We start from the raw sequence: 15,822 nt of genomic DNA on the forward strand, positions 1-15,822 counted from the left end.
CGGGGGAGGCGGGGGAGCGGGGGGGGGGGGGGGGGGGGGGGGGGGGGTCCAGTCTTCCTGATTTCGGCCAGTGCTAAGTCACTCCTCTCCACCTCCCGGACCAGTTAACAGAGACAGGCACGCAGGCCGGGCTCCGAGTCTGGACAGGCTTCCAGGCAGCATGGCAGGCTCACCACAGGCGGGGCGGGACAGGCCAAGGACGGAGAAGGTTCCTGAGCCACAGCAGGGCCCTCCTTATGCAGCCCGGCCTGCCCCTGGCCCCACAAATGCGCAGTCCTAGGCACACATGCACGGGCGCGTACACACACACACACACACACACACACACACACAGTCACTCACTCCTATCCGTCTGGCACACTGGTGATGTCGAGGGATCCAGTAGGAGGTGGAGGCATCCTGGCCCCAGACCTCCATGGCCTTGAGCGCCAGGCGCCTCGGCCAGCGGGGAGCTGAGGCTGTAGTGGGGAAACGGGGCAGATGGGACGACACAGGGACACTCCCTACAACAGTTTCGACAAATACCCTTTAACAAGAGGAAGGGGTTTGGGGGAGGGGGGATGAGGAAAGGACAATAAAAGAAGTTTCATAAAAATCCTAAGTCAAATCATGATAAAACTGCAGACTGAGCACAGGTTCAAGAGCATCTGCTCCCTCCTCTGCATGCCCTCCAGACCCCGGCCCTCCCTCCAGGCGGCCAGAGCCAAAGGCAGGAGTCAGCCTCTCACGAGGCCCCTGCTCCGCGAGCCGAGGAGGAGGGAGGCAGCAGTGGGCAGCCTGTGTCTTCATTTAAAAAACAGATTCAGGTCGAGAGTTATTGCTTGTCCTCCAGCAGAGAAGGACGGGCTGAGCGGTCAGTGAGCGAGGGCCGCAGCCTCCAGGGCCCGAGCCTTCTTCCGCCTCTTCAGAAGCAGAGGGTTGGAGGCATCTTCTATCTTTTTTATCTTGATCTGCTCGTAGTCAACACGCATTGTGGCCAAGGCACTGGTCATCTCCTCCTGGGGGAAGGGTTCCACCAACAGAGATGTGAGAGACATAAGTAAAGGTAGAGTGAGCCTGGCAGGGGTGGCTCAGTGGTTGTGCATCAACCTACGAACCAGGTCACAATTCAAATCCCGGGCAGGTGCTGAGGCTTGATCCCCAGTGGGGGGCGTGCAGGAGGCAGCTGATCGGATTCCCTCTCATCATTGATGTTTCTCTCCCCCTCTCCCTTCCTCTCTGAAATCAATAAAAATATATTTAAAAAAACAAATAAAGGCAGGATGAGGGCAACCAGAGCAGAGACAGAAGCGGCAGGCTGGCTTGTAGGTCCAGGACCAAAAGCGGCCTCAGCCCTGGGCTGGGTCAACTGAGTCGCCTCCGCTGCTGCCGCTCTCTGAGAGCCCTCCAGGGGCCCCGCAGGAAGAGCACTGGCCAAGGGGTCAGGAGACCTGGGCCTGGTCTGCCCTGGCCAGTCATTAGCTGTGTGACCTTGAACAGGTCATTCCCCTCTCTGGGCCTGTTTCCTCATCTGCAAAATGAGAAGATAGTACCTCTGAGGCCCTTTTAGAGACCCAGGGAATAGAGAGCTTGTAGGAAACAGCCCCCCGAGTTTAGGCCGGAACACACTCCTCTGCCCCAACCTGGTCGGAAAGTGGCTCAGACTCGCTGTTCTTGTTGTAACAGAAACCTCTGGGTGAGAGAATGCAGAACCAAATCCTCCCCGGCCAGCACCACCTGGCACCCCCGCGCCCTCTCGGCCCGTGGTTCCTCACCTTGACATCCTCCCACCGCTCCTTGTCCTCCTTCAGGACCCGGCTGGTGTGCAGTGGGGTTTGAGGGACCTTTGTTGATTGCTGAGGGGAGAGAACAGGGTCCAAGTGAAACCTGGGCTGGGCAGAGTCCTGGCTAAGCCCTGCCCCCAGGGACAGTCCCCCAAGACCCAGGTCTCTCTGACCGGCCGGCCGGGCTCACCATGATCCAGGGGTGGTTCATGAACTCCGTGATGGTCATTCTCTGAGTGGGCTCTGTTTTCAGCAGGTTCCGGATGAGCATCTTCACTGTGGGAGGGACACAGACAGTCAAGGCCCCGCTCCCTCTCCTGCTCCTTCCCACACACACGCACGCACACACTCGCACACACACGCACACACTCGCACTCGCATACACTCGCGCGCATGCGCACACACACTCGCGCGCGCACACATGCACACGCGCGCACACACACACACACTCACACATATGGCTCTTTACCTTCCTCTGATACTTCTGACCACTCTGGGTTGGGAAACTCATACTGGCCCATTCGGATGCGCGTCTTCATGCCCGGAGAGATGGCAAGGCCATGGTTGGAATAGAACGGTGGGTACCCACACAGCCTGAGCCGAGGGAAGCAGAGAGATGGACAGAGCTGGTGTTATTTAGGGGCCCTGCACCAGGAACAGGGTGAGAAGCAGACTTCTTGTAAAGGTCATGGGGAAACAGGGACTGGTTGATTCAGGCACGGTACAGAAATTCAGGACAAGGCCCTGATTCCTACATACCAAGTACCTAAACCACACATTTCCCCGCCCACCGGCTAGTGTACAACCATCACTTAGCTCTCAGATCCACTAGCACTGAGGGAGGGGGGCGTGCAGGAGATTCCCAGGGAATCCCCAGCCAGAAGGGAAATGCTAACCCTCACCTCTTCCTCTCGACCCAGAGAGGAGCAGGCTTCCTCCCACCTCGGCCCCGCCCCGACCTGGGGTCCCTCCCGGCACACTCACAGGATGTACATGATGACACCCAAGGACCACATATCACAGGACTTGTCGTACTTCTCTGGGCCCAGCACTTCTGGAGCTGCAAACCAAAGGTCAGTGTGGATGGGCCTGGCCCTTGGACACGCAGATCTACCCCAGTTTCTCTGTGGATGATGCTCCCAGCCCAGCCCATCAGCCCGTCATGATGGGACTGTAGCTGCGGGAGGGAGGGGAACAGCCATAACCCAGCCGCAGAGCTGAAGGAGGAGAGCAAAGACCCTCCTCCCAGTGGAACTTAGGACTAGAATCTTAAGATAAGGTAATTCTTGGCAAGAGCCTTTCAGACGCACGATGTCCACTGACTTTGACAAACACATTTGAGAGTTTATCCTGTGCCAGTGAGCTGGGCGCCAGAGCCAAATCTGAGCACCAGACCACTGGGCATCTGATGGAGGTGACAGCTCCTCTTGGGAAAGTGCCCCTGTGCACAAAACCCTGCCGCGACCTCAGATAGTGTCCTAGGACACCCCAACCCCAGCACATCTCTGACGAGCCCTACACCATTCAGGTCACACGGAACCAGCGCCACACAGGGCCAGAGGACATGCCTCTCCTGGGGCCTGTGGCTCCAAGGCCGGAAGAGGACAGTTCGACAGAAGCTCAAGGGAAGGACGAGCCTGGCCCCCCTGGACTTACCCACATAATAAGGCGTATAACAAGGAGTGGTCAACGAGTTGTGGCTGGTGGTTTCCTTGGCAAAGCCAAAATCGGTGAGTTTCAGGATGGCGTTGGGCCTTTTGGAGGTGTATAAGAGGTTCTCGGGCTACAGAGAGAGGCAGAGAAACAGCACTCCTGCATGAGGGCTATCAGAGATCAAAAGGGTAAAGATGACTTCCCTCCCTCCTCGCCCACAGCCATCTGTCGGGCCCCAGTGATCTGCACACCATCAGCCATGACCAGCTCCCTGCCTTCCCGGAGCTTGGAGATAAGAGGCTAATGACAGAACCAGCAGTGAATCCACAGGGCAGAGAAACCACAGGTGTGGCTGTGCAGTGCTGCCTGAGGACCACAGGGCTTCCGACTGGGTTTGGGGGTTTGCCCAGAGAGGGCAGGCTCTGTGGAGCAGAGAATAGCACCCTGTCCCACCCTACCCCATCCTGCCGTCAGGAACCAGGCAGCAAGGGGGCGGGCAGGACGACTCTGGCACCCCTTCCGTGGGCCCTCAGCAGCACCTGAGTTGGGAGGGGGCGGGGTGATGAACAGCTGGTACCTTGACATCCCGATGAGCAATGTTGATTGAGTGCAAATACTGAATGGCCTCACCGATGCTCTTCATGATTTCTGAAGCTTCTGTGGAGGAGAGGAAAGAAAGTCACACGGTGTGTCATTAGGGTTGCAAACTCAGCCACCCGGGCTCAGCGGAGGACGGCAGCCCTGGCAGCAAGCTGGAGGAGGCGGGAGCCTCAGCAGGCCTCACCGAGGGCAGGCACTGCGGAAGGTCCCCTTCAGTCACCCGCTGCCCTGCCTGCCCGAGGCCTGTCGCGCAACAGACCCTTTCTACCTCTTTCTGTGAACGCCTGGTCTCCTCGGTCCTGGATTCGGCTGAAGAGTTCTCCACCATCCAAGCTGAAACAAAGCCATGGTCGGATCTCGAGAACACACCCCACCACTCTCCATCACCCCCACCCCCGAAAAATCCGTGAGGGGCCTGGGCAGGGAGTGGGAGGCGGGGCCAGGAACAGATCCGCAGGCTGCTTACCACTCCATGACGATGAGCAGGCACTTCCTCCCCGCGTACAGGTTCTCATAGACGTCCACGATGCGCACGATGTGTGGGCACTGGGAGGCCCGCCAGTGCAGCTCCACCTCGCGCCGGGCCTTGGGGCAGTCCTGCAGCATCTACAAGGCAAACAGCCGCCCGAATCACTGCGCTGTCTCAGGAGGGGGCAGCTGGCTGCTGCCCCACATGGGCCTATTCCAAGGCCCTGCCACATGCCGGCTGGCATCCCCACCAATGCGCCATAAACTCCCCACTACCAGTGACCCCCTACCAAGCCAGTCTCCTTGGCATTTTCCCTGGCAGCTCCTTCTTCTAAATGCCGACTTGGAGCTTTTTAGCTCCCTTGTCTGCTCTAAAAGAAACCCCAAATGACCCCTTGGGGCCTTGACAGTCTACCCAACTAAAGGCATAGAGTCTATTGTAGGAGGCAGGCAGCAGCGAGGCACTGAAAGACGGGGATAAAGAAGGTCTGGGAGCAAGACAGACTGGGGAAACCCAATCCAATATGGAGAAACTCAAGAATTTATAAGCAAAGGTACCTCCACGACCCCTCAAACCCAGCACACCCCAAATCCTGAGCAAGTCCTTTCTACCTGTGATACTTCATTCAACCAACAGGTGGCCTCGGGGTCAGCGCAATGTATTTAGAATCCAGGTTCCTATGAGGTCTGCGACCTTGAGCGAGTTATTTACAGCACCAAGCCCCATTCACATCCCCCCTTCTTTCATGGGCCAGGTGGCCGGGGGCATTAAAGGAGCCTGGATCTCACATGCGTCTCTCATGAGTCTCAGGGGCTGAACCTTGACTAGTCCAAGTCAGTCTTCTTATGTCCAGGCCCTTCACTAGTGACTGGCTTGGGAATAAGCCTAAGACCAATGTCGGCCAAGAACTTTGTAGGAAATCTGCTGAGAGGCCTCTTAAAGGGAGCGCAGGGATCACACATCACCTCTCCCACATATGGCACCTGGGACCGAGGCAGTCACCTTCGTGCCACAGGGGAACAGCCTAAGAGGATGAGCCAACACACTGAGGAAGACAGCCAGGAGAGGTGGCACCTGCCTGGATCCTTGCTGATACCACCACACGTCCCTCATGGCTTCTTTGTGGTAAGGGACATCCTGACACATCCCTTTATAAATGGGGATAAACCTGTTGTGAGGATTAAGTGAAAAAATCCTGCACGATGCCTCGCAGAGCGCCTGGCAGTGCTCAGTAACAGTAGTCGTCATTCTCATTACAGAATGTCTGCCAAGTGCACAGTGCAGATGCCAAAATAATTAAGATAAGGACCCTCGCAGACTGACCAACTGTGGGAAGTCAAGATTAGCGCTACAGTACATACCCAACTTCTTTGGGCATTTAGAGGGCTGGGGTGGGAGGAGGCAGTCGGGCTAAGCAGGAAATGGACAGGCAGAAGGGGAGGCTGACAGCAGAGGAAAACAGCGGGAATCAGGGCTGACCAAGAGGGAGCGGAGCGGGGCTGGGGGGCGAGCTAAGGCACCTGCTGGAAAGTGGGTGAGGCTTGGTGAGTAGGATCAGACGGCCAAGATGGAGCGGATGAGAGGGGGCGCTGAAAGGCAAACGCCGGGATTTCCAACAATAAACTAGCACTCCTCTATGCTGGGGTCCATGATATGCTCGGCCTTTTCTAATTTTACAGTAATCGCCATGTTACAGGGTGAGGAAACCGAGGCTCAGAGAAACAGTGGGTCCCAGGCTCAGATTCGGGGAAAGGCAGAGCCAGGGTTGGGATCCAGGGCTGGTGGGTTGCAAAGCCCACGCCTTTTGTGCTGTCGTACACTACGCGACTTTTAGAGAAGAGATGGAGGTCAAGACTTGTCAGTCTCAGACCGCCAACTGCAGGCGGACTGCAGAGGCAACAGGTGCCCAGTTAGTTCAGTCTTGAGCAGGCAAGAGGCAAGGTCCCCATGGGGTCACACTGTCACCTAGTGGCCATATGAGGACACTGCACAGGCCCTGGGTTCTGCCACCCTCAACTTCATTCATTTGGATGGACCAGGAAAAAAGTGTATTTTCCTTTCCCGAGCTCTATGCGGAGTAGGAGGCGGCACTGGCTGACTTTATGTGCATGTAGCAATTCCACAAGCATTCAGTGAGCTCCTACTATGGGCTGCACATTGTGCTGGATGGATGTCAAGACCAAATAGAAGGCTCCTGATCTGAATGAACTCGGGCTGGGGGTGGGGGACGCACTAGGAAGGTGGACAGAAAATACTTAAAACCCACTGAGATAATGTGCTGTAAGACTGAAAAGTTCAAAGGATTCAGGAGCAATTGTTTTCAGAGCAGCCAACCGGGAAAGACCTCTATCGCCCCCTACAGGCACATAGGAGTTAAGGCTCAAAGAAGAAGAAACAAAGTTGTCAAATTACTCAGAGGCAATATGAGGTCATGGATCAATTTCTGGTTGCATCATAGCCTTGCAGAGTTCCTTACCTTTCTATGTCTGTTTCGCAGCTGTAAGTTAGGGGAGCTAATCCCCACCTGACCTCCTCCCTCCTAGAGCCACTGTAAGCAACTAATGCAATACTGCCTCTGAGAGTGTTTTGTTATCGCGCACTCATCCCTGAGCCCACAGCATAGCTGCCACCGCACAGGGGCCTCTCCATCACATCTGTGCCGAGGCTGGAGCACGTGGGTTAGCCAGCCCAAGTCATCAGCAGGACTGTAGGCTGGGTTTCTGTCTGTTGCCTGGTGACCACCCCCTGGGAACCAGCTCCAAGCTCTAACCAACCAGAGCTGTGCTAAGTGAAGAAGCAACAAGGCCAAACCCAAGAGCACGCCCCCCAGCCCCTCCTGAAATCAGAGCACACACTCCAAGTTCCTTTCCTTCTGCCTTAGACACGTTAGCATATGTGGCACCAGGCACATTCCATCTCCAGGCTCACACACATTTCTCCAGCTGCAGAGGAGCTGATGGACCTAGTATATAACACACTTGGCCTTGGAATCACACACAATGGGTGTCCCAGATCTGCACGTCCCAGCTTGTGTCAGGGAAGCCAACTACGTTTCTGAAAAGGGTGTCCTCATCTGTCAAACTGGATTCAATTTAACAAAATAAGTACGTGGTGGAAAGGGTAACACTTTTCAATTCTAAGAGAAACATAATCAAATTTTCCCATGAAGACTGGTAACTGACATCCAGGCGCATGCTTATCGGAAGTCCCTGAATGGATATGAAAACCAACGCAAGCAATGAAAGCAAGACCTTCAGCTCAGTCAGGAGGGCAGGCTGGCTGACGTCAGGGCAGAGCCGGGAAGAGCCAAAGAGGCTTGGTGGACAGCTGTGGCGTGCAGAGCGCCTGGAGAGAGGAAATCAAGAATGTGCTAATCTGGAGTACAGGGCTAAGTAAAGAACAGTGGGGAGGCGCCTGAGCTCAGCCAGAGAGAAGGGACAAGGAGAGAAAACAGGATTCCCGAGGTGCTAACAGGGCAACCAGCAGAGATGCGGTGGCAGGTTCAACCAGAAGCCAAGAGGGGACGTGGGGAAGATTCCACCCCTGGGTGTGAACAAGGACACAGCCCCTACAGCCCTGCGGGCCTGAATCTGAAGGGAGAAAGTGTCTTCCCAGTAAAAAGCCATACAGGCTCATAGGCAAGGAATGCCTGGAAGCCTGTGAAGTATTTTAAGCGCATGCTAAACCTGGAACAGATACTGTGACTTCCCTCCTCCCTGCACATTTGCGTCTGAGATTCTCTTGCACTGCAGGCGAGATTGCTGCCTTGTGCTTCATGGGCCCGGCTGCAAGCCCGCCTACCAGTGTGGCAGGGCCAGGGAGCAGGCCACAGGGTCCATTACCTGGGGGGACCTCTAGGGTGAGGGTGGCAATAACGGAGATATGGGACCTCTCCCAAAATATGGTTCCCCGCCTTTCTGTCTTTGCCAGAACCTGGAGGGAGGCAGGACGGTCCCACTTATCTCCCCACCAATTTCCCCGTAAGCGTCCACACGGGAAGACTGGAGCGTGGTCAGCATCCCAAGCCGAGCAGAGCCAGGGCAAAGGGAAGCAACAGGCCGGGCCTGAGGCCTGCTCACCAGCGAGGCAGACATGAGGACGGGAGGAAGAAGCCAGGCTCCACGGGAGCATCCCCTGCACAAGCTCCACCACCACTTCATCCCTTTGTGCCTCAGTTTCCTATCTGTTCAACAGGACAGTAACTACCTGTCCACATTAAACCAATGAACACACACGTGTTATGTGAGTGACCAAGAATGGTTCCTGGAACATGGTAAGCACTGCACTAGGGTTTGTGATGGTTATTCTGCCCCCTCCCCCCCCCACCCCACCTCCCCCACTATTAGAGTCCCCTTGGGGGTGGGGAGTTGCAATCCCACTCCTGCCCACCTCATTTAGGGTGTTAGCACTGGGCAGAGCGGGGGACCCAGAACACAGGGAGGGAAGCAGGCTTTGGCATCCTAGCCCTGAGCTCTCCTGCTCCCTCCCTACACCACCTAAACTGGACAGCTGGGGCGGACTGCAATGTAATGAGGGAGGAAGCCATCCCTTCCCAAGACTGACCCGGTGCCAAGAGTGATGCAAAAGTCGATCAGGCGCTGTGTTGTGGGTGTGCAGTGCTCCTTGTACAAGACAGCCTCTGCACTCCCAGCAGGTTAGCAGGCGCCACCCCCCAACCTGCCCCACATGGAGAGGGCTGAGGCTGACCTGGATGCTTCTCCAGGTCGGAGAAAGGAGGACTTGAGAAGAAGGCTTGCTGCACGGGCGATGGCGCAACCTCAGCACAGAGCAGCCGGACATTAGCAGCCTCAGAGACAGAGGAGCAGGGGGCCTGCTCCCAGGAGTGCTCTGTGTTACTGGGGTGTCTGTGGTTGGAATGGGGAACCCTCACAGCCATGCTCACCCCCACCCCAAGAGGAAGCATCCTATTTTATAAATAGCAAAACTCAGGCTCAGAGGCACTAAGCGATTAGTTCAAGGCCTTTCAGCCAGTAGTCCGTGGCAGGGCTGGAATATGAACTCCATTCTCACTGCTCCCAGAGCCTCCTGCCCACCACCCATGGCAAGGCAAAGGGCACAGATCTGTCCAAGGCTGTGGTACAACAGCCGAAAGTGGGGGCTGAAATGGACATATGCCTTAAAGTGCAAACCCTGGAGCTTGAAATTACTGTTAGAATTTTATCCTCAGGTACTAAAGGTACTAATGGAGCTTTAAGGATGTGTGTGTGTGTGTGTGTGTGTGTGTGTGTGTGTGTGTGTATCCCAATAGTTGTTTGCCTCATCTAGAAACGGCTAACAAGTTCTGTGCCCAGCAATAGCAAGAGATTTATCTATCAATCTATAATCTTTCAGATGAGGCTTCAGAATAATATTTACTAGAAATGGATTCCTAAGTCTCTATTAGCTTCTCAGTCACCATCGTTGTCATTGTCTATTTTTTTCTTTTGCAGCACAAGTTCCAATCTATAATTTCCTTAAATTTATTTATCAAAAAGTATCTGATAGTATGTGGAAGAGCAAGTTACAAAGCCTTATGTACGGTACAGTCCTCACTGTATATTTCTTTATATCTGTGCATATATATGCACATAGATATACATAGTATGTGTGTATATCTATAACAGGAAGAGCATTCATACTCTGTAACATGTTGATGGTAATTATATCTTTATTTAATGGTGATTTATAATTAGTACATGTACTTTTTAAAGAGGCAAAGAAGCTTAGCTCTCCAAATTTTAATCAGAGGCTGTCATCCACACCCCTATATGGCCAGGGAGCAGCTCAGGCTTCCAGGCAGCTCTGCCACGCTACTCGGCCTCACCAAGTCTATGGACCTAGAATCTCGGAGTCCTGAGCAAGAAAGCAGCTCAGGACCTGGGAAGGTGGTAAGGAGAACTGAGTGCAGCTGTTCAGTCTCAAAGATCTTTCCGCCTACACCCGGGAAGCTGGGTCCCCCACAGCCCTGTACTAGTGGAAAGGGAGGTGTGAGCTCACGAGGCCGCAGGACCAGGACACAATGTCCTTACATCGCTTATCACCTCTGCCTCCATCCCTGGACCTGGAGCCAGGGAGGGACATGGGGAGGAGACACAGCACACACAGTACTCGATCTCACCTTCCCAGAATGCCATTCCTCAGCAAAACCTGGGGCATGCAGGATGTGCCACACGCTGGTGTGGGAGGTGCTGGGATGTAACGGAGAACACGACAGGAAGGCCTGTGCCCTCATGGGACTGACACTTTAGTGCGCGGGGTACACAATAAACCAGTGGGTGTGTTTTGTGTGTCTTTTTTAAATTGCACATCGTGCTTTGTGCTGCAAAGAAAATAGGGAGCTGCCACCAAGTCAGCACTGGTGGTGGGGAGTCTCATTCCCCAAATTAGAGCTGCCCGAAGACTGGGAGCGTGCCGCAGGTCCCTTTTCATCCAGCCCAGCTCAGGCACACAGGGGATGACAAACAGCTACGTCTTGGTTGAAATGACGATTTCCCTCCACACCTACTGGGGGTGGGAGTGTGCCCCATTCCGGAACCTTGCAAAGCTCAGTGAGGAGCAACGGATGGTCCTCCCCTAGAAACTGGTCTAAACATACATCTCACAGATTTGTTTAACCTCAGAAGGTCACCATAATAAAAGATACACAGAAGTACACCATTGGGGTCCCTCATATTGCACATATCCCCAAACACTTGGTTGGAAGGTAAAAGCCTCTACTTGCTACTGACTTTCATTCATGTGATGGGGGCAGGGGGGAGTCCACACCCAAAACAAAGCTAAACCTCACAACCGGAAATCCAGTTCCAAAAGCCTTAAACAGCCACGCCACGCTGCCCAGAAGAGGAGCAAGCCTTTCCTGGGGTTCCCGCCCGCAATCTCCAGGACTTCCCGGGGCGGCCACACAGGACCAAGGTTCAATGAACAGGCCAGAGCCTTAAAACTCACACTGTCAATGATAATACTTTTTAAATGTTTGCAACACATGATGGGTAAGAGGCTAACTTAACTCCTGCAAATCAATTGCAAAAGATTAAGGATCCAAAATAAAAATGAGCAAAGAATTCTTATTCCAAAGACAAAGAAACACAGATGGCCAAACGGAAGATACTCGATGCAACTCATTACAAGAGAATGTTTATAAAGACAATGATCACAATTTCACCAGAATGGCAAGATTTCAAAATGTTTGACCAAAAACATAACAAAATAAAACTCCCGAGTTTATGCAAAGATTTGGGAAGGAAAAGGCACTCTCTCATATTATCAGTAGGGAAATAAACTAGTGGATTTTTAGAGGCGTTTGGTCATATGTATCAAAACTGTAAATGTTCGAACCTTGGACCCAGCACCTACCCAGCTGGGAAATCACCCTACAGATGTGTTCCTAAGTGATTTTAATGGCAAAAGGGGAACTGGTAACAACCCACCTGCCCCTAAGGAGCCAATGGGATGCATGCGCCGCGTGCTGTAGGCCTGTGGGAGGGAGGCCGCCCAGCCTGGGGAGAAGGGGTGTTAACGAAGGGCAAGCAGACAGAGAACAGGACACACGTTAGCTTCACGCCAATGTTCTAATTTTTTTAATGGAACGGCATACACATTATGTAATTGACTTTTAAGGTATAATCAGAAAGACACCAAAAGGTTAATCAGTGATTAATTATAAATGGTGGTAAGATAGCTGACAATTTCCTCTTTGGTGTTTTTCTTTTAATTTCCAAAAATAAAATACCAAACAGAATATAAAATACAATCCCATTTGGGTGTTTCGTTGTCATCGTTGTTTTGCTCGTTTTTTAAGGCAGAGGGAGGAAAGATATATGGACTTGTGGATGCTTAAAATTTTTCCAGAGGAATTTACCCCCCAAAAATATGTTAACAGTGTTAACCACTAGGGTACAGTAGATACTAGAGAGAAGACTGTATCTTTTTTCCCTTTTTCTTTCCATTTTATATCTTTCTATTGTTTAAATATTTACCATCTGCATGCATTTTTAATTAAGTCAAGGGTTTACATTCTAACATGCAGTTTGCCTCAGGCCTCAATTTGACCCCTGACCTGACAGTGACACAGTTACATGTGCCCCACTGCAAGCCAACCTTCCTGTAGAGAAGGAGGTGAGCAGGGACGGGAATCCCACGCTGGCCACCGGAAGAAGGGCCTGGTGAACTCTGAGTATGAGGGTAACTCAGTTGATGTAAAGGCCTGGCCATCCTCCTGGAGAATTCAACCAAAATATGATGAAAAGCTGGCCGAAGGTCCAAACCACCACTCCTGACTTACATGGCCGTGAGCACCGAACACAGCGGGCGCGGGCTCTCCCGAGTCTGGGGTGGGAAACTGAAAGACTGGAGCGCACAGATAGTTCTGCTTCTTCTCGCAGATGATTATGACTTCGAAAGAGAAAGAGGAATTTCCATGTATTCTGCACCGCATGTGTCAGGTGCACTTTATATATAGAAAATAAGCGATATGCCAGCCTCCTAAGGACTCTGAAACAGTCGACTGCTGGCTCCACTTACAGGTGTGACCACCAAGCCCAGTGAAGTTACCTGCCCAAGGCCCCCTGCTGGAAAGTGACAGGTCAGACTCATACCCAGTTCAGCCTCTAACCTCCCAGTTCTTTTCTTTTGTTTTCATTACAAAGGAGGCTTTGCCAAACCCTGAGCTGCTAACATCAGTTTACTGTTGCCCTGTCCCATGCTCCTAAATGTCTCCCCTGCCTGCTGTGTCCACTGGCCTCTCCCCAGTTACCTGTGAATCTGTCAGCCCAGCACAGAGCTCGGTGCAGAAGACGAAAAGGGCAGACTGCACCTCAGAACAAAGTTACGGGTGAGGCCTGCAACAGCATCCGAGGCATGGCTCCCTAGGACACAGGGAAGATGGGGGAAGAAGGAAGCACACTCAACTCTCCAATTGGTTTTATGCTAAAACCTGAGTGGCAGGAAGAAAAATGCCACATTCTTTGTAGTATCTAGGTATGACTTTTGAAAATCCAGAGATGGAGAAACTACCAAGAGAAATTAAGTCGGAAGGGGGTCAGGAACATCGCTCTGGCCTACGCAGCCTCCATCAATTTGACCCCGTACAACCGCTAAAAGCAAATTTAAATTTTTAATTGGGAATGACAAATGCCATCTCATCTTCATCACCCCAACTTAAGGAATAAGATTCCTGACAAATACTGGTATACCTAATCAAGAGATCTAATGGGAGGTGAGAAAGTGGAAGAAGAGAAGGGTTGTATAAATCAAGAGGGCGGTATATACACGCACACACAGACACACACTCACATATGCATACCCACCACCCCTGAAAATAATTCCACAGTTCCACTCACCTAAGAGTGAAGGCTAGCCGAGTGAGGACAGAAGGAAAAAGAACCATAAGTGGTAACATATGGAAGAATAATACATGGTCAGGCAAAAGATATAAACCAATCTTTCCAACACAGTTAGCAAAAAAGGCCCAGACATAAGACAGAGCTGCCTAGCGTGGACACAAGGACATCTGAGAAAGAGATGTCTTGCTAAGAGCAGGACACCGGATAAATTCTTGCCTTGCTTTACTAAGAGTTTATCTCTCACACAGCCAACGATGCAAGGAAGGGAACTACAACCCTAAACCCAATTCTGACCAGGGAGCAAAGTCTAGTCAACTGTGAAAAAAAAAAAAAAAAAAAAAAAAAAAACAAAAAAACTTTCATGGTGCGCTGGCCTCTACTGTGGGCAGTTTTGCTGAATAAGCCAAAGAAAAAAAAAAAAAAAAAAAAAAAAAACCAACAACAAAAAACCCACAAAAATAAAATAACTTTAGTTCACAAAAACAATAATAAGAATACCACAATAGGAAGTAACCTTGTTATATTAGAGTTGGAAGGAGGGAAGAAAAAACCTGGGGACAAAAACAATTGGTTAGCCTAGACTTCCAGATGTTGACACAAAGGAACAGATGAACAGGGAAATCCCAAAAGGGACTGCATTTTGAAATATGCCCTGATCTTTAACACGTGGACTATGATCATCTAAAGCACATAATCCCGAAAAAGAAACCAGAAGCAGAAAAAGAAAGAAAGAAAGACAAGAAACCAGAAGCAGACACCCCAGATGGCAAGGCCACAGCACGGGCAGCTCTGATGAGCTCCGAGATTAAGGGATGCATCCAAAGACATGAGCAAACTGCCTGTAGCCAGGACAGACCCAAGAGAGTGGCTCATGAAACAGAATGAGCAGAGCTTGTAAACATGCAAGAACTACAGGAAGAGTGCCTTAAACCTATATGCAAAGCTGAAAGAACCAAGGAGGAAGTGGGCCCCTCACAGAGACAGATTTGGGGGAATGTTCACCTCCAATATGTTCCATTCTTTTTAACGATGAAGGAGAAGGCTCTTCAGACTGGAACAGGCTCCACATGTACACACACATTCAAGGGAAACCTCAAATCCAAGCGAGACCAACTTATAATCACCTGAGGACGACTGAGTTAAAAGAGGCCAATCTTAGAAGAATCACAGAAAGAATCTGCAGGAGGTTCCAGAACCACGGTTGGTTCTGAGATGGGCAATGCCCTGCTTTTGGGCAGTATGTTTCCTCAGCATTCACTGTGCTCCAGGCACCAGACTAAACACTTGAGCATTCCAGGAGGTCACGGCTTAGTCAAGGAAACAGGAACAATATGTAAAAAGAATTGCTGATAAGAAGGACTGCTCAACTTCACATCTGCCTCTGGCGAAGCTCTGGAACAGATCATGAATTGGACCATCACCAACTGGACCATCATGACCTAGCCTGGGTTCCCTGCGAAGCCATGCAAACTAGTCCGACTACCATTTTTAGTAGGTTTACTAAGTTGTAGGCCAAGGGTCGGATCCATTGGGGCTTTGACGTCTATAAAAGTAAATAACTCCTGCCAGACCTTTGGGATGACAAAGAAAAAGGGGGTGTGATGACAAAGCATTTCGATAATACTTGCAATTGTTATAAATGACCAATAACAATGTGTTTCTTAATGGATCTAGGACAGGCTGAACATGCACCAAAGTGAACTCACTGCTCCCTCTCACTTGCTCCCCAGTCTCGGTCAATGACAATGACATCACCATCTAGCCAGGCTGTCAGATATAAATCTTGAATCATTCATCCTCAGCCTCTCTCCCTCCCACACCCGCTGAAGCAATCTTGGAAAGATCTCCCTCACCCATCTCCCCTTTTCTGCCACTTGCTTGGTTCCCTTTGCTCTTGCGCGTTTTCTAACTGATTTCTAGATGGTACGTAATCTGTTCCAACACATCCCGGGTCAACTACCAAAAGGAAAATCTGAGTAGGACATTTTCTTCCTTA

At 51.6% G+C, this 15,822-nt stretch overlaps 1 protein-coding gene across 1 annotated transcript; it reads right to left on the minus strand.

Annotated features, from left to right (window-relative positions):
* Nucleotides 1–512: 512 nt before the first annotated feature.
* Nucleotides 513–13,293, minus strand: LOC102245701 (MAP kinase-activated protein kinase 2). Its single transcript, XM_005885226.2, has 11 exons — nucleotides 13,238–13,293; nucleotides 12,767–12,876; nucleotides 4,483–4,622; nucleotides 4,285–4,349; nucleotides 3,994–4,073; nucleotides 3,420–3,546; nucleotides 2,748–2,823; nucleotides 2,233–2,357; nucleotides 1,954–2,039; nucleotides 1,755–1,835; nucleotides 513–998 (listed from the first exon to the last, which is right to left on the minus strand). The coding sequence occupies exons 3-11, from the start codon at nucleotides 4,620–4,622 to the stop codon at nucleotides 855–857; spliced, it is 924 nt and encodes a 307-aa protein (XP_005885288.1). The 5' UTR covers nucleotides 12,767–12,876; nucleotides 13,238–13,293; the 3' UTR covers nucleotides 513–854.
* Between the last annotated feature and the right edge of the window lie 2,529 nt (nucleotides 13,294–15,822).

The sequence above is a fragment of the Myotis brandtii genome, unplaced genomic scaffold (genome assembly GCF_000412655.1).
Source record: "Myotis brandtii unplaced genomic scaffold, ASM41265v1 scaffold898, whole genome shotgun sequence".
Lineage (NCBI taxonomy): Eukaryota > Metazoa > Chordata > Mammalia > Chiroptera > Vespertilionidae > Myotis > Myotis brandtii.